At 43.0% G+C, this 24250-nt stretch overlaps 2 protein-coding genes across 2 annotated transcripts; one reads left to right on the top strand and one right to left on the bottom strand.

Moving 5' to 3' along the window:
- Window positions 1–2995: 2995 nt before the first annotated feature.
- LOC137650872 (uncharacterized) lies at window positions 2996–3544 on the bottom strand. Its single transcript, XM_068384027.1, has one exon. It carries the CDS (start codon window positions 3542–3544, stop codon window positions 2996–2998), a length of 549 nt encoding a protein of 182 aa, XP_068240128.1.
- Window positions 3545–14802: 11258 nt separating this feature from the next.
- Window positions 14803–16623, top strand: LOC137650871 (uncharacterized). The gene is made up of 3 exons (XM_068384026.1): window positions 14803–14952; window positions 15231–16481; window positions 16570–16623. Exons 1-3 carry the CDS (start codon window positions 14803–14805, stop codon window positions 16621–16623), a joined length of 1455 nt encoding a protein of 484 aa, XP_068240127.1.
- The last annotated feature ends 7627 nt before the right edge of the window (window positions 16624–24250 follow it).

The following is a 24250-nucleotide window of genomic DNA, read 5'->3' as shown; positions in this document are numbered from 1 at the left end:
CGGGTAGGAACTCGACAGAGAGTCCCATTTAGCGAGGTATCCTAAGCGTTAAAAAATCAAAACAAGTTTTTTAATAGTGTTTTCAAGTCCTGTGTGCTAGTTCGTAAAGATTCTAAAAGACTCACTCTTTTTGTCAACCCCGCAGCCCCCTGAGAAGATGTCATTCCGTTAAAGTAGAAAAATTCTCCTAATTTTTTCTTCCCGCATTTTCATACATGGGGAAGAAGTAATTCCTGAACGATTTAGTATTTACTTTATCCAATTTTTTACCACCTTCAAAAGAATAGAAAAATAAATCCAATTAAATATGAGGGGAAAAAACAGTCATTACTATCTTTATTCCCATTCAGAAAAAACTTAAAATAATGTTTTAGTGAGCTGTTACGCAAGACTAATCTGAACCGCGAGATGAAGTTAGAAGCGTCGAAGGTCAGGAAACGGATCCCAAGATGGAATATATCAATGTATTGTGTCCTGGAGGGGAAGGAAATTCAATATGGTTCCGTCTCGGTTGGTATTCGATATTCCGGGTAATCAACAGTATGTATTGAATATTGACTATTTGAGTAGAACCTTCGAAGGCTTTGCTATGTAAATTCCACTTCTGCAGACGAATGGCAATTTGATCAGGTCAAGACGAGCCACAAGATATTTCCTATTTCGAGTTAAAGTAAATGTAGAGTTATTCTTATTCCTCCATACTTGAGTGGTATCTTTCCAAGATAGGAATTTGTCAAGTTTTCTTTATTACTTTATTTTTATATTTTTTGTGATCAGTGAAGAAGACATTTGAATAGTTAAAGATATGTAATTAGGATATATATATATATATATATATATATATATATATATATATATATATATATATATATATATATATATATATATATATATATATATATATATATATATATATATATATATCCTAATAGTGTACGCATCCGGTCAAAAATGACGGCATGCACGTACAAATTTAACCCTCCCCACCCCTCCCCCTCAACTTTTCTAACTACAACCCCTCTCACCAGGGTATGATTACATCCCTCTCCCCCCTACTCAAGGGACGGTGAGAGACCAAGTAGCTGTATGTCTGGCAATGACGCTGAGCGTGACCAGAAAATATATACTGTTTTTTTGGTCCCAGCCGTCAAGCTCTTTGGGATGAGTGACTGCCCCTCCTTACTGAAGTCTTGGGCTCGGTTGTGCTGCGAGCAAGCTGAAAACACACTTGATATGTTAAGAAAAAGATGACAGCTACAGCAGTCACGCTCTTTGTGCTAAGCGACTGCAAAAGAACACCCAATTTTCAATACCCAAACTCGTTGAGCCATCTCTTGGGTGCTATGACCCTAGGAGCCAACGGCCGGAGATACTGTCCGGTCAACCTAATTGTGTGCGTGGGTGTGTGCAAGGTCTATAGCTTATATCTATAGACCTTGGGTGTGTGTTTGTTTGTGAGATGAGGCAGCTGCCGGCTGCCGCAGCTCCTGTACAGAAAACCAGCCATTGAATCTTTTATATTCACATTTCTAAATTGCAAATATGGATTACACAAACAACAATAAAGAATAATATTTAAACATATATACTGTAGGCTACATCAACACCACGAATGATATATACCATAAAAAAAAATATTCTATTTGATTTCATCACTTTTGTTGTCGATAGTAGTTATGAAAAAATGAATTTGAAAATATTGAATGTTAAGTTTACCTTTGATTCAAACTATATTTCCTGCACCAATTCTTTTGGGGGTGATGCCACACGGTTCACAAAGACTCAATTAAAAAGTTTGACATATATTTGATATTTAAAGTACACAAACAAAAATCATAGAGTTACGTTAAAGAGCGAACATTAACATTACCACAAATGAACAAAATGTACGTCACTTAATAGAAATTAAACAAATATCAAACGGGGTTACAGAGTATTCTTATAAGAACATTGCTGCAATGATGCGATGGTTCGCGAGGTGATGATGGCGGTCGGATTCAGGAGAATATCTTCTAATTACTTGTCTTATGGAGTTAACTGCTCAAAGAGGCCTAGCTTCACCTTTCCACCCTGGAAGAAAACTCAGGAGGAGTATATGGCATAGCACAGTTATCAGATCTACAAAATTACAGGGTTACGTAACATAACATCAATTTAAAGATAAACATCAAGTGCTCTAATCGTAACCCAACATACACAAAAAAAGGGGTTTCGTCCAAAAGGCAAGTTTAAATTACTGGCATGTGCCCTTACAATAATCAAACAATATATATAATCTTCACAGGAAGAAGTTTGACAACAATGGGATGATACATCATTTTATCTGATCTAGATGGATAAAATTTGCAAGAAAGTTAAAGTTAGCTTATTACTTTGAATATTATTATACTATTTCATACAAATTCATTGATATAGTTAATATAATAAAACTACTTCTGTGGAGTAAAATAATCACATTTTAAACATATATTCATAGAAACTGGGAAATACATTAGAAAACGAACACTCTTAAAACTAAGAATACTTTTATTCGAAGTGAATAAATGTCAATTTTTGACATTCTCCCCCATGAAGAATCATAATTAGAAATAATGCAACTGTACCCAAAATTCTAAATCAAAACATACACTTGGGGTACATCCATTGAAATTAAATCCTTTCTCTCTTGATCACAGCGGATTGCTGCTGCACGCCGAGGTCTCGCATCATTCAGAGGCACACTATCTGGCTCCTGAGTTTCAACACTATCAAATTCCCTCTCAGGTACCTCCAGAAGTACGATCTTTTTGATTGATCTCATGTATAGTTTATTATTCGCTTTCACTTCTACAGACCTAATCACACCATCAAACGACAGAAACAGCTGGGTTATCTTACCCAAGGAGAGGAGGGATCTATAGCCTTTACCCAGATGATCTTCTAAGTCTACCATCACTATGTCCCCAACTTTCACATTTGCAGAGAGATTATTACTAGAGTTATTATGTCTCTCTCTCTAGGACATTAAATAGTCTCTTTTCCAAGAGTTCTTAAATTTCCTTAGCACTGATGATAGTCTCAAATATTGTGCTCTAAGATCACTTGAACTCGTGAAATCTGGGTCATCATTTGTTAAATTGTTAGGAGGTGGAATACAAACATTTCTCCCATAAAGTAACATGGAGGGAGTCAAAGCCTCACAATCTCTATCAGAGGAGAGATAAGTCAGTGGTCGAGAATTTATCACAACTTGAAACTCAACAAGTAGAGTTCTCAGCTCTTCAAAGGATACACGTTTGTGATACAAAGCCTTGGACAAACATCCTTTTAGAACACCAATAAGACGTTCATAAAAGCCTCCAAACCAGGGGGCTCGCGGTGTAATGAACTTCCAATTAACACCACTTCCTTCAAGGTATGACCTTACCTCTGGTTCCTCCATATTTTCTTTCAGGAAATTATTAAATCCAACAAAATTCCGACCATTGTCAGATATAATCAGACTCCTCAGAGAATGATATGCTACAAAACGTCGAAAAGCAAGTAGGAAATCTGAAGCAGTCATGGAATAAATCAATTCAAAATGAACTGCCCTGCTCGTAGTACAGGTAAATAGACATACAAAGACCTTCTCCTCCAAACCAGTCTTATGATCAAAAATATTAATAGCACCAGTATAATCAACTATTGATTGGAACAGTCGATCATATCTCACTCGTTCTGTGGGTAATGGTGGGGGAGGAGGCAAACACAACCGTTTCTTAGTTAACTTCTGACACAAAACACACTTTGACAGAATCAATTTGATTACTTGACGTGCTTTAGGTACCCAAAAGGTTTCCCTCAACAATACCAGTACAGAATTGACACCACAATGGTGATTATGTCTATGCAAATGTTCAAATATCAATACTGTTAAATAACTTCTGGAAGGCAATAACATTGGGCACTGAGTATCATAAGACATGGAAGCGTTTTTCTTGCGACCCTGAGACCTAATAAGGTCTTCCTCATCAACAAATAAGTTTAACTGATTACACAAATTCTTAATATCCATGGACACTCCATGTGAATTCTTATCACAGAGGTACATTCTGGTAGTAGAAAAATTTTGCTTTTGTTCAAAGAGGACAAGTGCCTTCATTTCGTTAATAACAAACTTAGAACCTTTACTGCACTTACTAAGAAAGAGCAAAGTTGACCTCATGATACGTTTAAGCTTACTTAATTTACTCTAACGTGGAATGTCAATTAATGGGGCTGGAGGTTGTACAAACTTAGGTTCTGAAAGGATTTCATTAACATGCACAGTTTCTGTAGCTAAAGATTGGGGGTAATCACCAGTTAAAAGCCATTTTGGACCATTCCACCACAAGGAATTTTGCGATAAATTTTTAATATTACTACCTCTGGATAGAATATCAGCTGGATTATCCTTAGAGGGGGTATACCGTAGGGGAAACTTGAACTCATTAATTTCAGTGACTCTGTTTCGTACATAGGGAATTTTACTATTATTGTTCTTCACCCAACGAATAGAAACTATGGAGTAATTCCAGAGAGTACAAGAACTCAATCTAAAATCCTCATTCTGCATTAATCTTCCAGTAAGTTTCGCACCCAAGGACAGGGCTGTCAATTCCCAACGCAGAATAGTCTCTTTAGGGTTTGGTGCCACTTTACACTTACTGACCAGTAAATTGCTTACACTTCTCTTGAAATCAGCCACATATGCAGCAGCTCCATATGCCTTGTTAGAGGCATCACAAAATACATGTAAGTGGTAACATTCAGGACGTACAATAAACCTAGGAAACCTTAAAGTTTCTACATTTCTAAAACACTTAAAAATTTCTTCAAACCTTGAACATAATGATTCTGGTAAAGGGTCATCCCACCCGTAGTTACTCCACAAACATTTCAGAAAATATTTACATCTCACCTGTATTGGTGACAATAATCCTAGAGGATCAAACATCCGAGCTACTACTGATAAAACCTTTCGTTTAGTTAAAGGTCCTTTATGCTCACAATTTACTTTCTTTAGTGACATCCCATCTTGTGCTAGATACCACTCTAAACCCAAAACGTTTACTCTTTCTTTGCTAACGTCTATGGTTCTGTTGAACTCTGAATCATTACTGACCCATTCTTGTAGAGGCATATTAGCGTCTTCAAGAATCTCTCTTATTACTGGATACTCATCCATCAAGACTGACACATCCTTGTAAGTTTTACTAAAATTATCTACATAGAAATTCTTCATCAGAGATGATGCAAGAGGATTATCATCTAAAGATAAATGATACAAGAGGATTTGCTGCAAGAGAAAAGGTGAGCACGTAGCTCCAAAACAAACTACACAAAACCTGTAAGTTACAGTTGACTTCAAATCTGAGGGATCAGTTATCCATAGAAATCTGCAATAATCACGACAATCAGGTGAAATGCCTATCCTTAAAAAGGCTTTACTGATATCCCAAATTACAGCTACTGGGTTTGTATGGAAACTCAACAGGGCATCAAAAACTTTAGTAGCTAATGAGGGGCCAGTTAATAAACAATCATTTAAGGAAAGTTCTCCTTTAGTCTTTGAAGAAGCATTAAAAACTATGCGAATGGGAGTAGTTTCGGAATCCTTCAATACAGCATGACAGGGTAAATAATGCCCGATAATAGGGGAACCTGCAGGAATTAATTCTATAAACCCAGACTGAACGTAATCTTTGATAATCTTATCATATTTAGCATACAAGGAGGGGTCAGATTCAAATCTATGTAACAAGGAATTTAATTGACCAATGGCTATTCTATACTTAACAGGCGGTCTACTTTCGTCTTTAAATGGTAAGGACACTTCATATTTATTGTCAACCCTTTTAACTTTATCCTTAAAACACTTAACTGATTCTCTTTCTTCAGGACTAATTTCAGATTGACGAATACCAACACTTTCTAAATCCTATAATCTTCTAACTTCACAACAAGTATTAATAGGAATTGCCTCTACTTTTATCCTGGAACAACATACATTTGATGTAGTAAACTCATTAGATTCTACGTCGTCATAAGACCAACTAGGATGGGGTCCAAAAATTAGTGCACCAACATAATTATTCAATATCTGTATTCCAGAGCAAATTTGACTGTTCTGAATGAATTTTCCATAATGATCAGCCCCAATGACTAATTCTATTCCATTTACCTCATCTGAATTTAAATCATTATCTGCTAATTTTATGCCTTTACTTGTCAAGAACGCAGCTGACTTACATAATCCTGGAGAATAAATTCTAGAATTAACTCTATCGAATGAAATGGCATTAATGACAGTACGAATTTTTCCTAGTCTCACCACAACTCTTACTATATCACAATCAACTTCCATGGCATCTCTGCCAAATGGTTTCACCTTTAAGGCTACCGTTGCTATAGACGATAGATTAAGCTTATTGGGTAATTCCGTTGCAATAAACGTCCTTTGCGCACCTGAATCAAAGAGTGCTCTCTCAAAGGAACGATGTCCATTGCCTGACACAATTACGCTAGCAGTAGGAAGAGCAGTCGAAACAGAAATCTTATTATTCTGAGAATGATCAATTCCCAAAGAAGCAGTCATAACTACGGGAGAATCACCTTTACTAACAGCACCTTTGGGATCCTTATGAGAATTCCCATTAACATTTGATTGACTAACAGCACCTTTGGAATCCTTATTAGGACACCCAAAGTTAACATTTGATTTACTAACATTAGTACTATTTACACTCAAATTTGGTGAAGCAGGATTTACAGGGTTTTCTGTTTTCTTAAAAATCATCGAGTAATGAGGACCATCACATATATCACATTTAGGCTTATTCCTACATTCAGAGAATAAATGACCTCCTTTGAGGCAAGCAAAACACAATCTTAAACATTTAACTCTGTCCCTTTTACTATCAACGGATTTGAAAGTCTTACAATCGCGAGAAGCATGGTTCAATGAGCAAAACACACAATTATTGTAAGGACTACTATTACTAGGTTTACTGTTACTTGGTTGTGCTCTCTGCACGTTAGGCACATTTGAGGGAATTACTTTAGAATAGTTGCCCTGATCCCGTTTTTTTTTATTTGAATTCTCACATTCGTGACAAAATTCCATCAATTTACAAACATATTTCAAACCTGAGGAAACTTGCTTTAAATCAAGAGACATACTTTTATGTTTATCAGCTATAGCCTTACGCGTTTCAGGTAATAATTTCTCGCACATTATACTAGAGAAAATGGGGTTCATGGCTTCTACATTTAAATTCAATGTTTTCATCTGTGAAATAATTTTTTCATAATCCAATTTAAAAGTGTTGAAATCCTCTATTGAATGACTAGGAGGGACTAAATATGTTAATTTGGACATGAGTCTACGTTTCAAGTTTTCCTTATTATCATACTTCTCCTTAAGGGTCTGAATAGCTACTGAATAATTGGCACTAGTGACAGGCAAACCTTCAATGGCTTTGAGGGCATTGTCCCTTAAACTAGCTCTGAGTATAGAAAACTTAATTACATTGGAAATATCCCTACGATCGTGAACCAAACTGTTGAATATATCCCAAAATGGAAGCCATTGTTCTTCCCCACCGCTAAATTCAGGTATCTTAATTTCTGGGAGTTTAGGGGGAGGAAGAGGATTAACGGGAGCCGAAGGAGGAGGCATAACGGGTCGTTGATTTCTATCTCTAGCGTCAATCTCGCTCATAGTTTGCTGAGTAGCCGCAATAGCTTTCCTTACACATCTAGTTATTGCTCTATAACTTCTACTCAACTTGTCATATTCACTATCCTGTGAAATAATCGTCACATTCTGTGACCATCAATCTTCAAAACGTAGTAGTCCCTCAGTAAGACAACGTTCATACATTACAAGAGTCGATTTTGGTGTATCGGTATCACCAATGCAGCTACCTGACTCGTTGACCAAATCTTGTAAGGAAATAATTTCCCTTTCAATAACTACCTTAATCTAAACTCCATTATCTCATTAATGAATCAATAACAAACTTGAACAAATATCAGAAAATATATGGCAAATTATCTAACCCTGATTCAAATATAACATGCACTAAATGCTAGACAATTTGACCGCGTGCTCTTAAATACATCTGGTCACGAAACCTAAGTTCAAAAAATGGCAACGAAATTCAACAAAATTTCTTCACAGAGTAATTAACGAACAAATAATGTTCCATAAAACAGATTACCTGGTAAAACACTCCAAGTAATTCAATACCTTACCCTGCTCACAAAATAACTTTGGACACGTGCCAGCTATACTAGAATGACTTTGACGCCGACCATCGACCACGTGAACTTTATCGCATTTTATCTTTAACATCCAAAAAAATTCTTTGTTAATCGTTATGGCATCCGGTTCGTTCGAAGGACCAGAAAATGTGGTGAAATACTGGGGGATTTACAACCACAATGATTACTTTCTTTAAACTGTAAACCTTCGTGCACCAGTTTTGCACGAGGCCAAGTCACAGAACTGAGAAACAAACTTACGTAAAAGACATTTGCCGTTTACCTTTGATTCAAACTATATTTCCTGCACCAATTCTTTTGGGAGTGATGCCACACGGGTTCACAAAGACTCAGTTAAAAAGTTTGACATATATTTAAAGTACACAAAAAAAAATCATCAGAGTTACGTTAAAGAGCGAACATTAACATTACCACAAATGAACAAAATGTACGTTACTTAATAAAAATTAAACAAATATCAAACGGGGTTACATAGTATTCTTATAAGAACATTGCTGCAATGATTCGATGGTTCGCGAGGTGATGATGGCGGTCGGATTCAGGAGAATATCTTCTAATTACTTGCCTTTTGGAGTTAACTGCTCAAAGAGGCCTAGCTTCACCTTTCCACCCAGGAAGAAAACTCAAGAGGAGTATATGGCATAGCACAGTTGTCAGATCTACAAAATTACAGGGTTACCTAATATAACATCAATTTAAAGATAAGCATCAAGTGCTCTAATCGTAACCCAACATACACAAAAAAAGGGGTTTCATCCAGAAGGCAAGTTTAAATTACTGGCATGTGCCCTTACAATAATCAAACAATATATATAATCTCCACAGGAAGAAGTTTGACAACAATGGGATTATACATCATTTTATGTGATCTAGATGGATAAAATTTGCAAGAAAGTTAGCTTATTACTTTAAATATTATTATACTAATTCATACAAACTCATTGATAAAGTTAATATAATAAAACTACTTCTGTGGAGTAAACATATATTCATAGAAACTGGGAAATACATTAGTAAACGAACACTCTTAAAACTAAAAATACTTTTATTCAAGGGGAATAAATGTCAATTTTTGACACTCTTGAAATTTTTCAAATCAATTTGGGGTGTATTCATATAAATTATTTATGATTAAATTATTTCATTCTGTATGGTAAAATAATAATGCAACAATCAATGTTTTTCTTATTTAAAATAAAATATGAAATTAAAGGTAAGTGTGAATGCGCTGCTGTAGGACGCTGGAGAATAGAAAGCGGGTAATACAAAGGCGCCCAATCGCCCATTCCCAATGTAAATTGTAAACAAACAAACCAATGCTGTCAAGTGTCAAAGGACGCGTGTGACTTCGAGTACGCTGACTTATTTTGAAAGGTAAGTGCTTTTTCTTAATGCAATTACTGGTTTTCAAAAATATACGAGTGGTGTATACAACCAAGTATTAAAAAATATAATTTAGATAACTTTCATAGCCTTGGTACTCGTCATTTCGTAAGTTGATTAAGAGGGACTTAACCCGTTAAAGCCAAGCGATTATCAGCCATTATTTTTTACGATAGGTTTTGGTGTTTTTTTTTTTTTTTGTGAAAAGTAAGTATACTGACTGTAGCCTCAGTGGGGTTTTATACCAATTCGTGGGAGGCCAAAACGTGTCTTAAATGTGTGAATAATTAAAAGAAAAGCTTATTATTTAAGTGTTAATTACACGAATCTTTGATCAAGTGGTTTTGTGGCAGCTTGAAAACATTGTAGATTATCGGACAAAAAAATGAATATTTTGACAATGGAATCGCTGTCATTGGCGAACAATATTAAATAATGACGAGTGCTGTAAACAGCCAAGTGTTAAAAAGTATAATTTCGATGGTAATGGTATAAAACACCACGCTCTCCATTTACTCTAATATAATGTAATCCTGCAGTTCTCACCTTCTTGCACAGTAATTAGGTGGTTATTTAAATTCTGGGAAAGCAATAGTTAGCAATATATGTTGAAGAGGGGGAAGGGGTTATAAAAAGAAAATAGCTCGGTTTCCTCACTGAACGACATGGAACTGACGTCAACATAGTCAACCAAACAGATCGTAATGCCAGCGTATATAAACAGAAGTTTATGATGCCAGCGTACATTTGATATACTGTATATATATTCAAAATATACTTAATTAAAAATGGATTAATTACTCAAAAGTGTTCTTGAAATATGCAATTTACAAATAGTGACACTTTCGAGTAATCACAATTCTTGAATAAGTATATTTTGAATATACAGTATATCAAATGTACGCCGGCATCACGAACTTCTGTTTATGTACGCTGGCATCACGATCTGTTTGGTTGACTATGTTGACGTCAGTTACATGTCGTTTAGTGAGGAAACCGAGCTATTTTCCTTTTATAACCCCTTCTCCTCTCTTCAACATATCTTGCTAATTATTGCTTTCCCAGAATTTAAATAACCACCTAATTACTGTGCAAGAAGGTGAGAACTGCAGGATTACATTATATTGGAGTAAATGGAGAGCATGGTGTTCTATACTATTACCGTTCCGATAACTATCATTAGCTTGGTACACGGTATTTCGAAAGTTAATTTACCAGCCATTTAACCCATTGAAACCTAGCGATTAGCAGCCACTATTGCATACAATAGGTTTTGGTGTTTTCGAAAAGTAAGCATACTGACCGTAGCTTCAGTGAGATTTTATACCAATTTGTGGGAGGCCAAAACGTGTTTTAATTTTGTGGAAATATTTACCACGAGATTCCAATAATTTATTAATTACACGGATCTTTGATCAAGTAGTTCTGTGGCAGCCTAAAATATTTTAGAATGTCGGACAAAAATGATTATGTAAAAAATGGACTCAATGTCAAAAGCGAAAGATATCTATATAGACTTTTTCTCATTTTAAATTTAAAAGTAAAACTTCTAGTGTATTGAATTCCTCGACTGTAAATGTTAGAATGACAAATTTGCATTGACAATAAAATAAAATAGTGGACACAAAATAGTGTTTAATTAACAATTATTTCTCCACAAGTGTGTATGATTAAATAATAAATTATGATTTGCACAAAATTGACAAATAAATTTCGCACATAATTCACTGTGAAATTCTGTAGCCTAGTTAACAGACAGGTGAATGGAAAATATTGATCATAATTCAAGAATGTACAGAAGTAGCAATTGTGTCTTATAGGCTACTAAATTCCAAAACTTTTCATGTTTAAATGGGAGATAATTGATCATCATTCCAAAATGTACAGTAATAGCAATTTTTCTATCTTATAGACGATTAAATTCCATAACTTATCAAGCTTGAATGTGAAGAAACTGTTCACCTTTCAGAAAGGTTACAGTAGTAGTAATTTGTCTATCTTGTAGGGTATTAAATTCCATAACGTTTCATGTTTGAATGGAAAAATAGGAGTATCATTAAAAAAGGTACAGTACTATTAATTTTTCCATCTTGTAGGCTATTAAATTCCATAACATTTCATGTCTGAATGGAAAAAAAATGATCATCATTCAAAAATTTACAGTAGAAATAAATTTTCTATCCTTTTGGCTAATAAATTGCGTAATTTTTCATGTTTGAATGGAAAGAAAATTTTTTGTTTAAATTTGTACAGTAGTAGCAATTTTGTTTATAAGTTTAAGTTTTGAGAAATTGGGCTTGAATGCCAACAAGATTGTATATTCAAAGTTTTTGCATTTTTGTGAAGTTAATATACATCTTTTAGGCTGCTTTTGCATTACATATTTTTTCGTGTTTGAATGGCAAAAATTAATCATCAAGAAAGTATGTACAGTATAAGCAATTTTTCTTGTGTTTGCATTTTTGTTAAATGAATGTACAGCTTCTAGAATATCAAATCCCCAAACCTTTTGATGTTTGGAAAGGCAAAAATTGTTCAATCAAGAATGTACAGTAGTAGCAGTTTCTCTATAAGTTCCTGTTTTGAGAAATTGGGCTTGAAAGGTGACAGGTTTATCACAACCTGGACTAGAATTACTTAATATTCCACTAAGCAGTTATTGCTGTAGTCTAAAACTACTATTTCTTTGCAGCTATAGATGCTAAACCTATTTTCCAAAGATTGGGTAATGGTACCCTGGTGTTGGGGTACAATCGAGAGGCTCGACGTGTGTGCCAAAACTAATCAGAGGTCTACTCCCGCTTGTCTGCCTGCTGAAACTGTAAAGAAGAATGCAGTTGATGCGGTCCGTAGAGTTGGGGGTAGTCTCAATGACCGTATCACACTGTTGGGTCACTACAGACTGCAGTTTGGCATCTACAGGGGTCAGACTTTTAAGTGGATGCTGGAGAATGGATTGGGTTATGCTGGCTGGATGGTAGACTGCCTGCCATCGGAGGTAAAAACTGATGCGCCTCTTAGCCAGAACAAGTTTTCATTCAGGGAGTACATGTTGTCCTTTGATGAAGTAAAGGAGGCTATCGCATTAAAGAAGGAAAGACTCTCCTGTCAAAAAAAAAGACGGCTGTCAAACCATCGCTAAGTAGCAAGAGGCCATCTGACAGCGCCCAAGCATCAAAGTCTGGGAAGCGGAAGTCCTTTGACGATGTCAATCCATCGGCACCTGGGCAGTCCTCTCTACTGGTCGGCAAGACTCTCTCGTCCCCTATTACGAAAGGCAAAACTAAGAAGATGAAGGGTACACCAACAAAGGCAAAGTGTCCAAGCAAGGTATGGTGACAATATGATGTCTGACAATTCATAACTCTCATAAGTTATCAATTATCGCTCATGATTTTCATATAGAAGTTTTTGTTCTTAAAGTTAATGTACAGTATGTAGAATATTAAATTCCAAATTTTTCCATTTCTGAATGCTAAACATATATTAATACAGTATTTTATTAAGTACACGAAGAAGAAATTTTTCGGTGAAAATCCCATATATTTTACTCTGCCAAGAAATAGCTCATGTCATCAGTTATTACTCCCATAAAATTATTATTCATTGTTTATCATCTTTTTCCAGCAACGGCAAGTGCAAGTTATGCTATTGATGATAAAGCCCTGGTGGCAGTTGTTGAGCTGTATGAATCTAATAGCAGCCAGGACAACCCCATCACAGTTTCACAAGCAAAGAGTCACGTTGATGGTGCGGTACAAGCTATTCTATGTACTATAATGCAACTATTATTCTCATGTAATGATATGAGTGTAAATCATTGTCTATATATTTTGTCCTGACTGTAAATATATATTGTTCCGTAACCGAAATACAAACAACGTTATTTACATAGGGTTTCCTTTCGCCGTAGCTGAAATGACGAGCCATAAAGTTTTAATAAGGGTTTAACTACCCCCGCGCTAGCTAGCGGGGGGTAGGGGAGTGGTAGCTAGCTGTCCCTACCCCCTCCCCACACCGGTGAGCTGCCTCACTTCACTTTTGGCTCGGACGATGTACAGTTGCTCTGTCCCGTCCTCGCATATTGACAGCCTTAATTTGTTTTCTTTTTCTTCTAGTGTGTGTTTGTTGAAGTTGGCCTCTACCTTTGCTTTCCACCATGCGGAAATGCCCTGGACTTCCTGATCGCCCCTGCGGAACCTTCATGTTGGCCCGCGGTGCCGATGTCAACGGTGTAGTAGTGATAATCTGTGTATGGAATGTCGGGACTGTCCTACCTCCCAGTGGGAGAGGTTTGCGCGGCGGCGTAAGAAGACTTCTAAGAGAGACCGTTCTTCCCCCCAAGGACTCCTCTTCCATTGCCCGAACCTCCTCCGAAGCTACCATTCGTTCGGTCTCTCATGAGAGGCCACCGAATGATAGCGTAGGCCCTTCTTGTTCCCAAACTTGGTGTTTGGGAGAGGGCGTTGCCTCCCATAGCGAGGCACTTCCCCCTCCTCCACCGGGGGAGGATTTTATTGATTTTGTGGACTATGATCAGACAGTGTCTAATAATGATCTTTTTCAGCTTTGGACTTCCTTGGGGTTTAAGGGCTCGCCCTCCAAGGAAACCCTGTTTGATCTGATCCCGTTAGGTGCAGCTGTCCAACAATCGCCGGTAATACCAGAGGTAGATCCTGTGACTATTGACGACGTCGGGTCAAACCCCTACTGATACTGTTATTGTTGCTGCTGAAGGCCCAGGGTCCCCCTCCGAACATCCTTCGAGGGGGAAGCTGGGTCCAACGGTCTCTCCTGTGAGTGTTGCTCCCCCTCGGGGGAGTGCACTAACAGAGACTCCTCTTCGGAGGACCGACGATGCTGATACCCTGCCACGTGGTCGCCTTCGCCGTAAAGCTCGCCCTCCACTTCATCGCCGAGGCGTTCCTTCTCCTTATAAGGGAGCCAAGAGGTGTCTACTCTTCGGGTCATCCTTGTCGTCCCCTGCGGAGGATTCTACTTGTTGGGAGCAAACCATTACAGCAGCTCCTCTGGACCTCTCTGCTGATCGTTCACGATCGCCTGTGGCTTCCAGATCTCCCTTACATCCGCAAGGTCTGGTCCCTTAGGGGCAGAAGGACCTCTCCCACTATGTGGGTGAGGCCCTTCCGTGCCAGGTTACACCTGTGGGCCCGTTTGAAGCGTGCAAGCACCACCGCTCTCCTGATCAACAACGCCCTCCTGCTCGCCAGCGCTCTCCACCTCGCCAGCGCTCTCCACCTCGCCAGCGCTCTCCTGCTCGTCAGCGCCCTCCTGCTCGCCAGCGCTCTCCTACTGTTGAGTCTCCTGACTCTCCTCGTCAGCGCTCTCCTGTTCGCCAGTGCTCTCCTGGTCGTCAGCGCTCACCTGCTTGCCAGCGCTCTCCTGCTAGTCAGCACCCTGCTCGCAAGCGCTCTATGACAGATGAGTCATCAGACTCTTCTTGCCAGAGCTCTCCTGACCGTCAGCACCCTCCTGATCGTCAGCACTCTCCTAAGTGTTAGCACTCGCCAGATCGCTAGTGCTCTCCTGATCATCAGCGCTCTCCTGATCATCGACGCGCCCCTGTTCGCCAGCTCTCTCCTGCTCATCGGCGCTCTCCTGCTCACCATTTTTCACTTGCTCACCAGCTTTCACCTGTTCACCAGCACTCACCTTGTCAGCAATCGCCTGCTCGCCCGCGCACTTCAGGCCCTACTACACGCCCTGCGCGTCAACAATCTCCTGAGCGCCGCCCACCTCCCCCACATCAGCACACTGTGACACGCCCAGTTCCTGCTACACGCCCAGCGTTCCAACGCTCACCCACGCGCCCACGATCTTCGGATCTGGGTGCTGGCAAGGACATTGTTCCTCTGCCTCACCAGCGTTCCCCTACGCGACGACCACCGCCTGCTTTCCAGTATCCAGCTCGCACTAAAGTTCATACACTCCTGCGCGCCGACGAACCAGTTCCTAAGCCCGCCCACGAGACTTCACCATCGAGACCTTCAGTCCCGATGCGCCATCCTACGCGTCAACAATCTCCTACGCGCCAGCATTCTCCTGTGCGCCCGTGCGATTCTTCGCTTGTGCACGAGCACTCACCAACGCGCCATCGCGCCCACGCCTTTGATCGCCACAGGGCTCCGACCCGTTCTCGTGCTAACTCTCCTGTACGCGGTTGGTCTCCCATGCGTTCCACGCGTCATCGATCGACAACGCGCCGTCGCTCGCCAACGCGCCGTCGCTCGCCAACGTGCCGTCATTCGCCAGCTCACCGTCACTCGCCAACGCGACATCGCTCGCCAACGCGCCTGACATCGCTTAGGCCACATCGTTTGCCTACGCACCATCACTCTCCTGATCGCCAGCGATCACCCAGGCACTCCTATTCGCCTGTGCTTTCACGCACACCCTCGCCTGCTCGCTTACGCCCCCACTCGTCAGCGCGTCCATGCGCCCACTCGCCTACGCGCCCATGCGCAAAGTCACCAACGCGCCTTCACGTGGCCGCGCCCTTGTCTCCACACTATTATGCGCGATCCAGCGCCCACGCGCGGCCCCACGGGTCGGCCATCGCGCGACCACCAGCGCGAATCAGCGATCCATCCGTCATGCGATCGCCAGCCCGAACCAGCGATCTGCCCATCGCGCGAGTACCACCACGAACCCCAGCGGGATTTCCGCGGGGTTTCGCAGCGCACCCAACCTTGCGAGGCACCGGGCCCGCATACTTCCAGGTCATCCTCGCGATCTCCTTCACGGAAGCGACGAGCAGGCGTCCAGGAACAAGACGAGTCTTCAGAGAGGTCCGGACAACTTTCTTCTTCCACTTTTCTTTTCAGACAGGTCATGTAGTATCCACTCCGAAGGATCAACCAATCCCCTTTCCTCCAGCGGGAATCGCTGACACTGTGTCAGTCAGCCGTCAGCCTTGGTTCGGTTCCCTGATTAAAGCGGTGGTGCAGGCTATGAAGCCAGCTCTCGCTGATCTGGGACTGAAACCAAAGGCTCCCTCGCCCCCGCTGAAGAGAAAGAGAGTAGTGGACTTCGCGGTGACTTCTCCCCAGGTTAAGCTGGCTCCCAAGAGGTCCGTCGGGAAGGCCCCTTCCCCTTCGCAGACGTTTTCTCCTTCTCCTGTGGATGAACCTTTCCCGTCCTCGGGAGAATCCAGCGAGGTGAGAACCCTACCTCATGGAGGAGGAATGTCTCGCGTAGGAAGTACCTTCCGGACCACTTTGCTGGAGTCCTGTATCCCTCCCAGGAGGGAACCCAAAGACTCCAAGACGTTACCTAAGTCGTCTACAATGTTTCGTCCAGAGCCAGCCCTTCCCCGAGAGAACATGCGCGTTTCTCCCCATGAAGAGCCAATGGGGACAGGACACTTAGCTGCCAGCCCTCAAGGAGGAGAGCAGCGAGAATCGGAACACGCCTTCTGGAAGGTCCTTGGACTAATGAGGCAACTCCTTAGTTTCAAGGATCCCGGGACCGCCCCTAGCGAAGGCAAGGATACGGTCCTGGACCAAGTTTATGGCACTCAGATGACCCCCAGGACCAGTGCAGCCCTGCCGTGGTCCCAAGGGATGAAGAGTGTCAGGGACAAGGCCGAGGGCCAGATCTCCAATCTTGCCTCCTTCAGCCGTTCTACTGCTGGGAACAAGCTCCTCCCACCTCCTCGCGTACAGCAGAGGAGGTACTTCGAGATAATGGAGGAGCCTTGTTTAACTCTTCCCCTGCACCACTCCGTGGAAGAGCTCACCAGAGGTATCTCTGTGGAGAAACTCAGCACCCGGCAGGTGACATTCACTGCGTCAGAGGTCTTAAACTAGGAGAAGGTCGCGAAGTGTGCCATGCAGGCCACTTTGTGGCTGGATGTCTGGCTAGGATCTCTGGGCATCCTATTGCACTCTGAGGACTTGCCCAAGGAGAATAATAGGAAGGCCCTGGAGACCTTCCTCTTCTCGGGAATGCGCTCTATCGAGTTTCTAGCTCACCGGGTCACTAACCTGTGGGCCAACTTGGTCCTCAAGCGCCGTGACACGGTGACCGAGAGGTTTCACCCGAAGGTCCCCGCGATGGATGTCAACATGCTCAGACAATCCTAAATCCTTGGAGGAAGCCTGTTCGAGCCCAAGGACGTAGAACGGACAGCTGAGAGGTGGAGGAAAACTAATCAAGATTCGCTCCTCCAGAAGGCCCTGACATCCCGGCCCTACAAGCCTCCAGCTCCTCAACAGCAGCAGCAGCCTCGCAGGACACCAAAGAAGGCTCCTGCAGCTAAGTCTAAGGTGTCTAAACTGCAGCCCTTTCCTGTCAAAGACAAGAGGGGCACAAAGCCCTCCAGGGGCGGCAAAATCCTAGAAGGAGCGGCCGAGGCCGCAAGCGCTAGGATTGGCAATCCCCTGCATGTCTACCTGTGGGGGGATGCCTTCAAAGTTGCGTCCTCAGGTGGCAGCAACTCGGGGACGATTCCTGGACGACCTCTGTGGTCGGACAATGATATCGTGTCCCGTTCATTTCATCTCTACCTTCCTTGACAGCGAATCCAGTGTCGTTGAGCTCCTATGCCACGGGATTGGCAAAGGGGCTAGCCCCTCGGGCAGAAGTCGAGACCATGCTCAAGAAGGATGCTCTTCGACACTGAGACAGGCTTGTGGGAATTTGCCAAGATCCAGGGATCATGGTGAAGCTCAAGAAGTCCTCTCTGCTCCCAACACAGCGACTGGTATATCTAGGCATGTTATTAGACACCGATATCCACAGAGCCTTTCCATCAGACAACAGGATAGCAAAGCTGAGGATGGTTGCAAAGCCTTTTCTCAGTCGAGAAGACCTACCAGCCCAATCATGCTTGCGTCTGTTAGGTCACCTAGCCTCCCTGTCACGTATAGCTCCCGACGGCCGCCTGAGGATGAGATCTCTGCAGTGGCAGCTCAAGTCCCGGTGGGATCAAGGCAACGATTCCCTGGACTTTCTGGTCTCAATAAGACCTGCGGAACGGGCGGACCTGCGGTGGTTGCTGGCCGACGACAACCATCGAAAGGGAGTGGATCTTCTCGTCCTTCCCCCGGATTTGATGCTGTTTTCGGACGCATCAAAAGAAGGGTGGGAGGACCACGTTCTGAACCAGAGGGCCTCAGGCCTATGGTCAGAATCAGAAAAGTACCTCCACATCAACCTGCTAGAGCTGGAGGCCGTTTCTCTGGCCCTTCAACAGTTCCAACAGACCCTGGCGGACCACTCTGTGGTGGTGATGAGCGACAACACCACAGTAGTGGCTTATATCAACAAGCAGGGAGGTATCTTTTCACAATAGCTATACCATCTTGCAGTGGTGATACTGAGATGGACCGAAGTCCACTCGATACGTTTATCAGCTCGCTTCATTTTTGGGAAAAGGAATGTGCTCGTCGACAATCTGAGCAGAGCTTCACAGATAGTGAGTACCGAGTGGTCTTTGGATCCTCTGGTAGCCAACAAAGTCCTGACTTTGTGGGGTTCCCCAACTGCGGGCTAGTTCGCGACAGACTTGAATTTCAAGCTGCCGCTGTACTGCTCCCCAGTCCCGGACCCCAAGGCACTCTGGCAAGATGCCTTCTAACAACGGTGGGACAACATCGACGTCTACGCCCTCCCACCGTTCTGTCTAATGAGAAGGGTGCTCAACAAGACCAGGATATCGGCCAACCTGTCGATGACCTTAATAGCTCCGCTATGGGATCATGCAGAGTGGTTCCCGGACCTTCTGCAGCTCCTGATGCAACCCCCGAGATAGGTTCCCCCACGACACGAGCTACTCAGACAACCACACTGCAACATCTTCCACAAAGCCGTAGCTTCGCTTCGGCTTCACGCCTGGAGACTATCTAGCGTCTCCTCACTGAGAGAGGCTTTTCACAACAAGTTGTGGAAAAGATGTCTCGACAACTGCGAAAGTCATCCGCAGGTGTCTACCAGGCAAAGTGGGTAGAGACCAGTATTAAAATAATAAATGCGTATATGCTCAAGAGTTTTTGACAAATATTCAAAAAACAAACTTAAGTATAGGCACTTGATAAGGAAGCTGACTCTGATGAATACTCTGACTCATTAGTCCTCTGTCCTTACGAAGCCCAGCGATCCTCTCAGGATGCTGAAAGACTGCTAGGAGCTGTTATAATCAGGGTGAACACCCCTATAACAGGACCTCATCAATACCGTTGATCTGGGCGCTCTCAAAAAACAAGTTTGACCACCCGCCAAATCAAAAGATTGCGGAAGACTTCTTAGTCTCACTGTACAACCCAAAAAATTAAGAGTCTTCTCTGGTTGGTGACATGGGAGGGGTATCTCTCCCCTCGATGCCTCTATTCCAGCAATAGAGGAGTTCCACGTTTATGTGCAGGAGGAAATGCTCCTTTCGGTCTCGGCGGTGAAAGGCTATCGCTCAGCCTTAAGCCTTGCCTTCAGGCTGAAAGGAATAGACATTTCCTCCTCGCTGGAACTTTCTCTACTCATACGTAGCTAGGAGCTTACCTGCCCACAGTTGGAAGTGAGACCGCCTCCTTTGAACATGGTTCGCGTTCTCAGGGCTCTGAAGAGACCTACATTCGAACCATTACGCCAGGCCTCTGACCAACACCTGACTTGGAAGACGGTTTTCCTACTTGCTCTGGCTTCAGCCAAGCGAGTCAGTGAACTTCATGGTCTCTCATACGACGTCACCCTTTCAAGGGGATGGGGGGAGGTAACGTTCAAGTTCGTCCCTGAGTTTGTTGCTAAGACTCAGAACCCTGGCGTTCCAGACCCACGGTTCAAGTCCCGGGTTGTGAGTCTCCGCTCTGTAACAGATGACCCAGACCATTTGCTACTCTGCCCAGTGAGAAGTTTGCGACGTTATCTGAAGAGAACAGCTGCAGCCCATCCCCGCGTGCAAGCTCTGTTTGTGAGCACTTATAGGACGAAGAGGAGGGTCACCAAGAACACCATCTCACCCTGGATTCGACGGACCATACATCACGCCCTGAATCCTGACCCTCCTCCGTCACATCGCCCTAGGGCACATGATGTCAGAGGCATCGCCACGTCCCTGGCCTTCAAGAGAAACTTCTCTGTGACGCAGGTTCTACAAGCAGGAGTCTGGAAGCGTCAGATAACCTTCACAGCCCACTACCTGCAGGACGTGACCCACATGAGCCTTGATACCTTTTCTATCAGCCCAGTGGTGGCTGCACAACAGCTGGTCTAACCTCAGGGTCCTTAATGGACAGGTAGCAGAAGGTTGACGGCACTGTTACCCAGTTTTAGTCTGCGTGAATGAAAAAGTATGTCTGGCCCTTACTTCTTTCTTCATCCTCCCCTCTCTTAGGGAATGCAGCATCCTGGGTCTCTGCATAGCTGACCTCAAACTTCTGCAGGTAAACCATGCTTCCTTGTGTTCCTAGTATTAAGTACAATACTGTTGCGTTCCCCATACCCTGACGAGGTGGTATGGGGGACGTCCTAGCCTGGAATTCCATATAAAGGACTTCAGATCAACTTCCTATGACGAGTCACACTTCATCTCTCCACACACACTTATGTAGGCCTCTCGTTTCTTGCGTAGCAACAAACTTGTGGGGTGCAGGGACTCTTTTTCTTGAAGTGCTGCACACTCAGATTCTGAGTCTCCGTGTAAGCCAAAGCCAGTAAGGCTGGGGACTTTCCACCCTGCCTAAGGGTAAGTCACCCTATGTAAATAGCGTGGTTTGTATTTCGGTTACGGAACAAATGACAAATTGGAAGATAATTTGTATTTTTCCTAACCATACAAACCTTAGCTATTTACACATATTTGTCCTCCAGTCCTCTCCCCCGAGACAAGTCTTACTTCTAAGTGAAGTGAGGCAGCTCACCGGTGTGTGGAGGGGGGAGGGGTAGCTAGCTACCACTGCCCTACCCCCGCTAACTCGCACGGGGGTAGTTAAACCCTTGTTAAAACTTTACGGCTTGTCATTTCAGCTACGCCGAAAGGAAACACTATGTAAATAGCTAATGTTTGTATGGTTAGGAAAAATACATATTATCTTCAAATTTGTCATTTTACATTCAAATTTAACAAAACAATTAATCAACAGATGTGGTACTGCCAGAGGGATGGAAGAAGACATTACCCAAGGCTGACCATCAATGGATTTCCCAGGTGCTATTCAAGGTGTCTAACAGAGGGAAGCCTGAGCTCGCCTGGGAGTGTGTGAACAAGCTTTGGTGGTCTCCCCCGAGCTGTCTCTGATACCCACCCAATTACTGCGACCGGACATCTACTTTGCAACACGCCTGTTGCTATTGATGCCTCATAAACTATGGAAGGTACGTCTCTGCTGTCCAAATTCATTCTGAGGGCCATCAGCTGACCTCCGCTGGGATCAACCCTCGAATATGGCAAGTTCTGGATATTAATGGGTATGACAACTTGGCTGCTGAATATCTGGAGGGTGGTCAGTGCAAGGGCAAATTGATCAGCTGGAGTGGCGCCATCTCTCACCAATTAGACGTGGGACACCGTGGCCGGTTCCCCGTTCTCTTAATTTACCGCTCTGCCTGCAACCTGCGGGTGGCAATACTAATGCACCAGCATGGACTAGGGAAGAGCGTCACCCAGATATGCAAGAAGCTGGTGGAGGAGCACACTATGGCATGGCATGTGAGGGTGAATAACTACATGACCGACTGTGCAACCATCATGGATGCCGCTGCCAGAAATTTTCTTATTGTGCCGAAACCCTCGGACCCCCTTCCCATGCCTGAACTTCCTCGTGCGGGCTGGCTACTAATGGTGTACCCTAATGATATCATCATAAGGCTAGACGAGGTCAACTCCATTATAACCTCTGTCTTTGGGAACATACTGCAGATGGATTCCACCAAAAAAGTAAATACAATAGTATTCTACAACTTAGAACTGTAAAGTGATATTATTAGCTATTGTTATTTATATTTTTAGATATTACTAGATTTTATTTCTTAAACATTATTGCTGTTTAGTTAATACTGATAGTTATGAATAGATAGTGTAGTACTCTCAGTGCCGTATATAATCAAATATTTTTTTGGAGAATGTTATAATTACAGTATGTACATTTCCATTTATTTAAAATACTGTATATAATTAAATATCTTTCAGGGAATGTCATAATTATTAACATTTCCATTTATTTATGATTATTTGTTTTGCTTTGTTCAAGGTGGTGAAGAAACTAGGTGGCCACAGTGACTGGACTGCATCGTGGGCCACTAATATTGGCAACGAATATGGTCAGGTGCTGATGAGCGTACTTACTGCTAGAACCCATGGTAAAGGGCATCATACGTAGGTACACGGATGCAGGTGTCACTCTGCCGGACACTCTATATGTGTACCGAGACTGCTGTGGGAAGAAGTCAGCCATGCATAGTATGTTCAAGGAATAGCCAGACCTGAAAAATCAGGATGGACGTAGGGCATTTAATGAGATGCATCGCGACTGGTGTCACACACCGACTCCCACCCGCTGTATGGCTTATTCATGAGCCGACTCTCGGCCTGCATATTTGAGTGGAGCGCTGAGGACATTAAATGTCTAAAACAAGCCAAGCGTGCCGAGCTCCTGAAACAGAAGATTCGGGTTCCCTCCGACTATGACGTGTGGGATCGTATCACACGGATTGAATTGGCCCTCCGCTGCTGACGCAGGACACGTGGTGTAGAGGAGACTACCCATTTGATCGATGAGTTACTGGAGGCGTTGAGCAGCGATCAGGGCCGGAACACGCTGGGTGTTCCGATGCTGGACGCTGACCGCATCTGGGACATTTGGTAAGACCCGGAGAGATCCCTTTGTACACGGAGACAGGCAAGCTGCAGAAAGGTGGCATTGTGCTGCCTGTCTTGAGATTTGCTAGAGGTTCCACATCTCTGGAGTCTTTTCACCTCCACCTGAACCGGTTCATACCAGATAACTGTATAGTTTGTTCCATAACTGAAATACAAACCATGCTATCTACATGGGGGGGGGGTAATTACTTCGGCGTAGCTGAATGACGAGCCATAAGAATTTTAACAAGGGTTTACTACCCACCGCTAGTAAGCGAGGGTTAGGGAGGGGTAGCTACCTACCCCCCCCCCCTCACACACACCGGTGATTGCTTCACTTTACTTTTGGCTCGGGCGGAGAACAGACCTGTCTGCTCTCTCCCTCGCTTTGACTACCTTATTTAATCTGTTTTTGCTTAATCTTTTCACACTGTGTTTGAAGTTGCCTTCTACTGATTATGCGTACGTGCCCTGGACTTCCCGGCCGCCCTTGTGGGACTTGTATGTCGGCGGTCGACACTGATCCCCACACCTTGTCTCCTCATTGTAGGGGCCAACGGTGTGATAGCGGTAATGTATGTATCGAATGTAGGGAGTGGTCTATCTCCCAGTGGGAGAGGTTTGCCTTGCGCCAGAAGAAAAAGTCTAAAAGGTATCTTTCTCCTTCAGAGGCTTCTTTGAAGAGAGAAAATTCCAAGACTTCTTCTTCCGTAGCCCTTTCCTCCTCCAAAGCTCCTCCTTGAGCTGTCTTTTCCGAAAAGCCGGCGA

Source organism: Palaemon carinicauda, chromosome 12, assembly GCF_036898095.1.
Source record: "Palaemon carinicauda isolate YSFRI2023 chromosome 12, ASM3689809v2, whole genome shotgun sequence".
Lineage (NCBI taxonomy): Eukaryota > Metazoa > Arthropoda > Malacostraca > Decapoda > Palaemonidae > Palaemon > Palaemon carinicauda.
This window is presented reverse-complemented; position numbering and strand designations above follow the sequence as displayed.

Coding starts and splice junctions, on each gene's coding strand:
- LOC137650872 (XM_068384027.1), bottom strand. CDS start 3,544: ATGACTGCTTCAGATTTCCTACTTGCTTTTCGACGTTTTGTAGCATAT.
- LOC137650871 (XM_068384026.1), top strand. CDS start 14,803: ATGTGGGTGAGGCCCTTCCGTGCCAGGTTACACCTGTGGGCCCGTTTG. Junction 14,953..15,230: donor TCGCCAGCGCTCTCCTGCTC/GTCAGCGCCCTC, acceptor CCTGATCATCAG/CGCTCTCCTGATCATCGACG. Junction 16,482..16,569: donor CAAGACGAGTCTTCAGAGAG/GTCCGGACAACT, acceptor CCTTTCCTCCAG/CGGGAATCGCTGACACTGTG.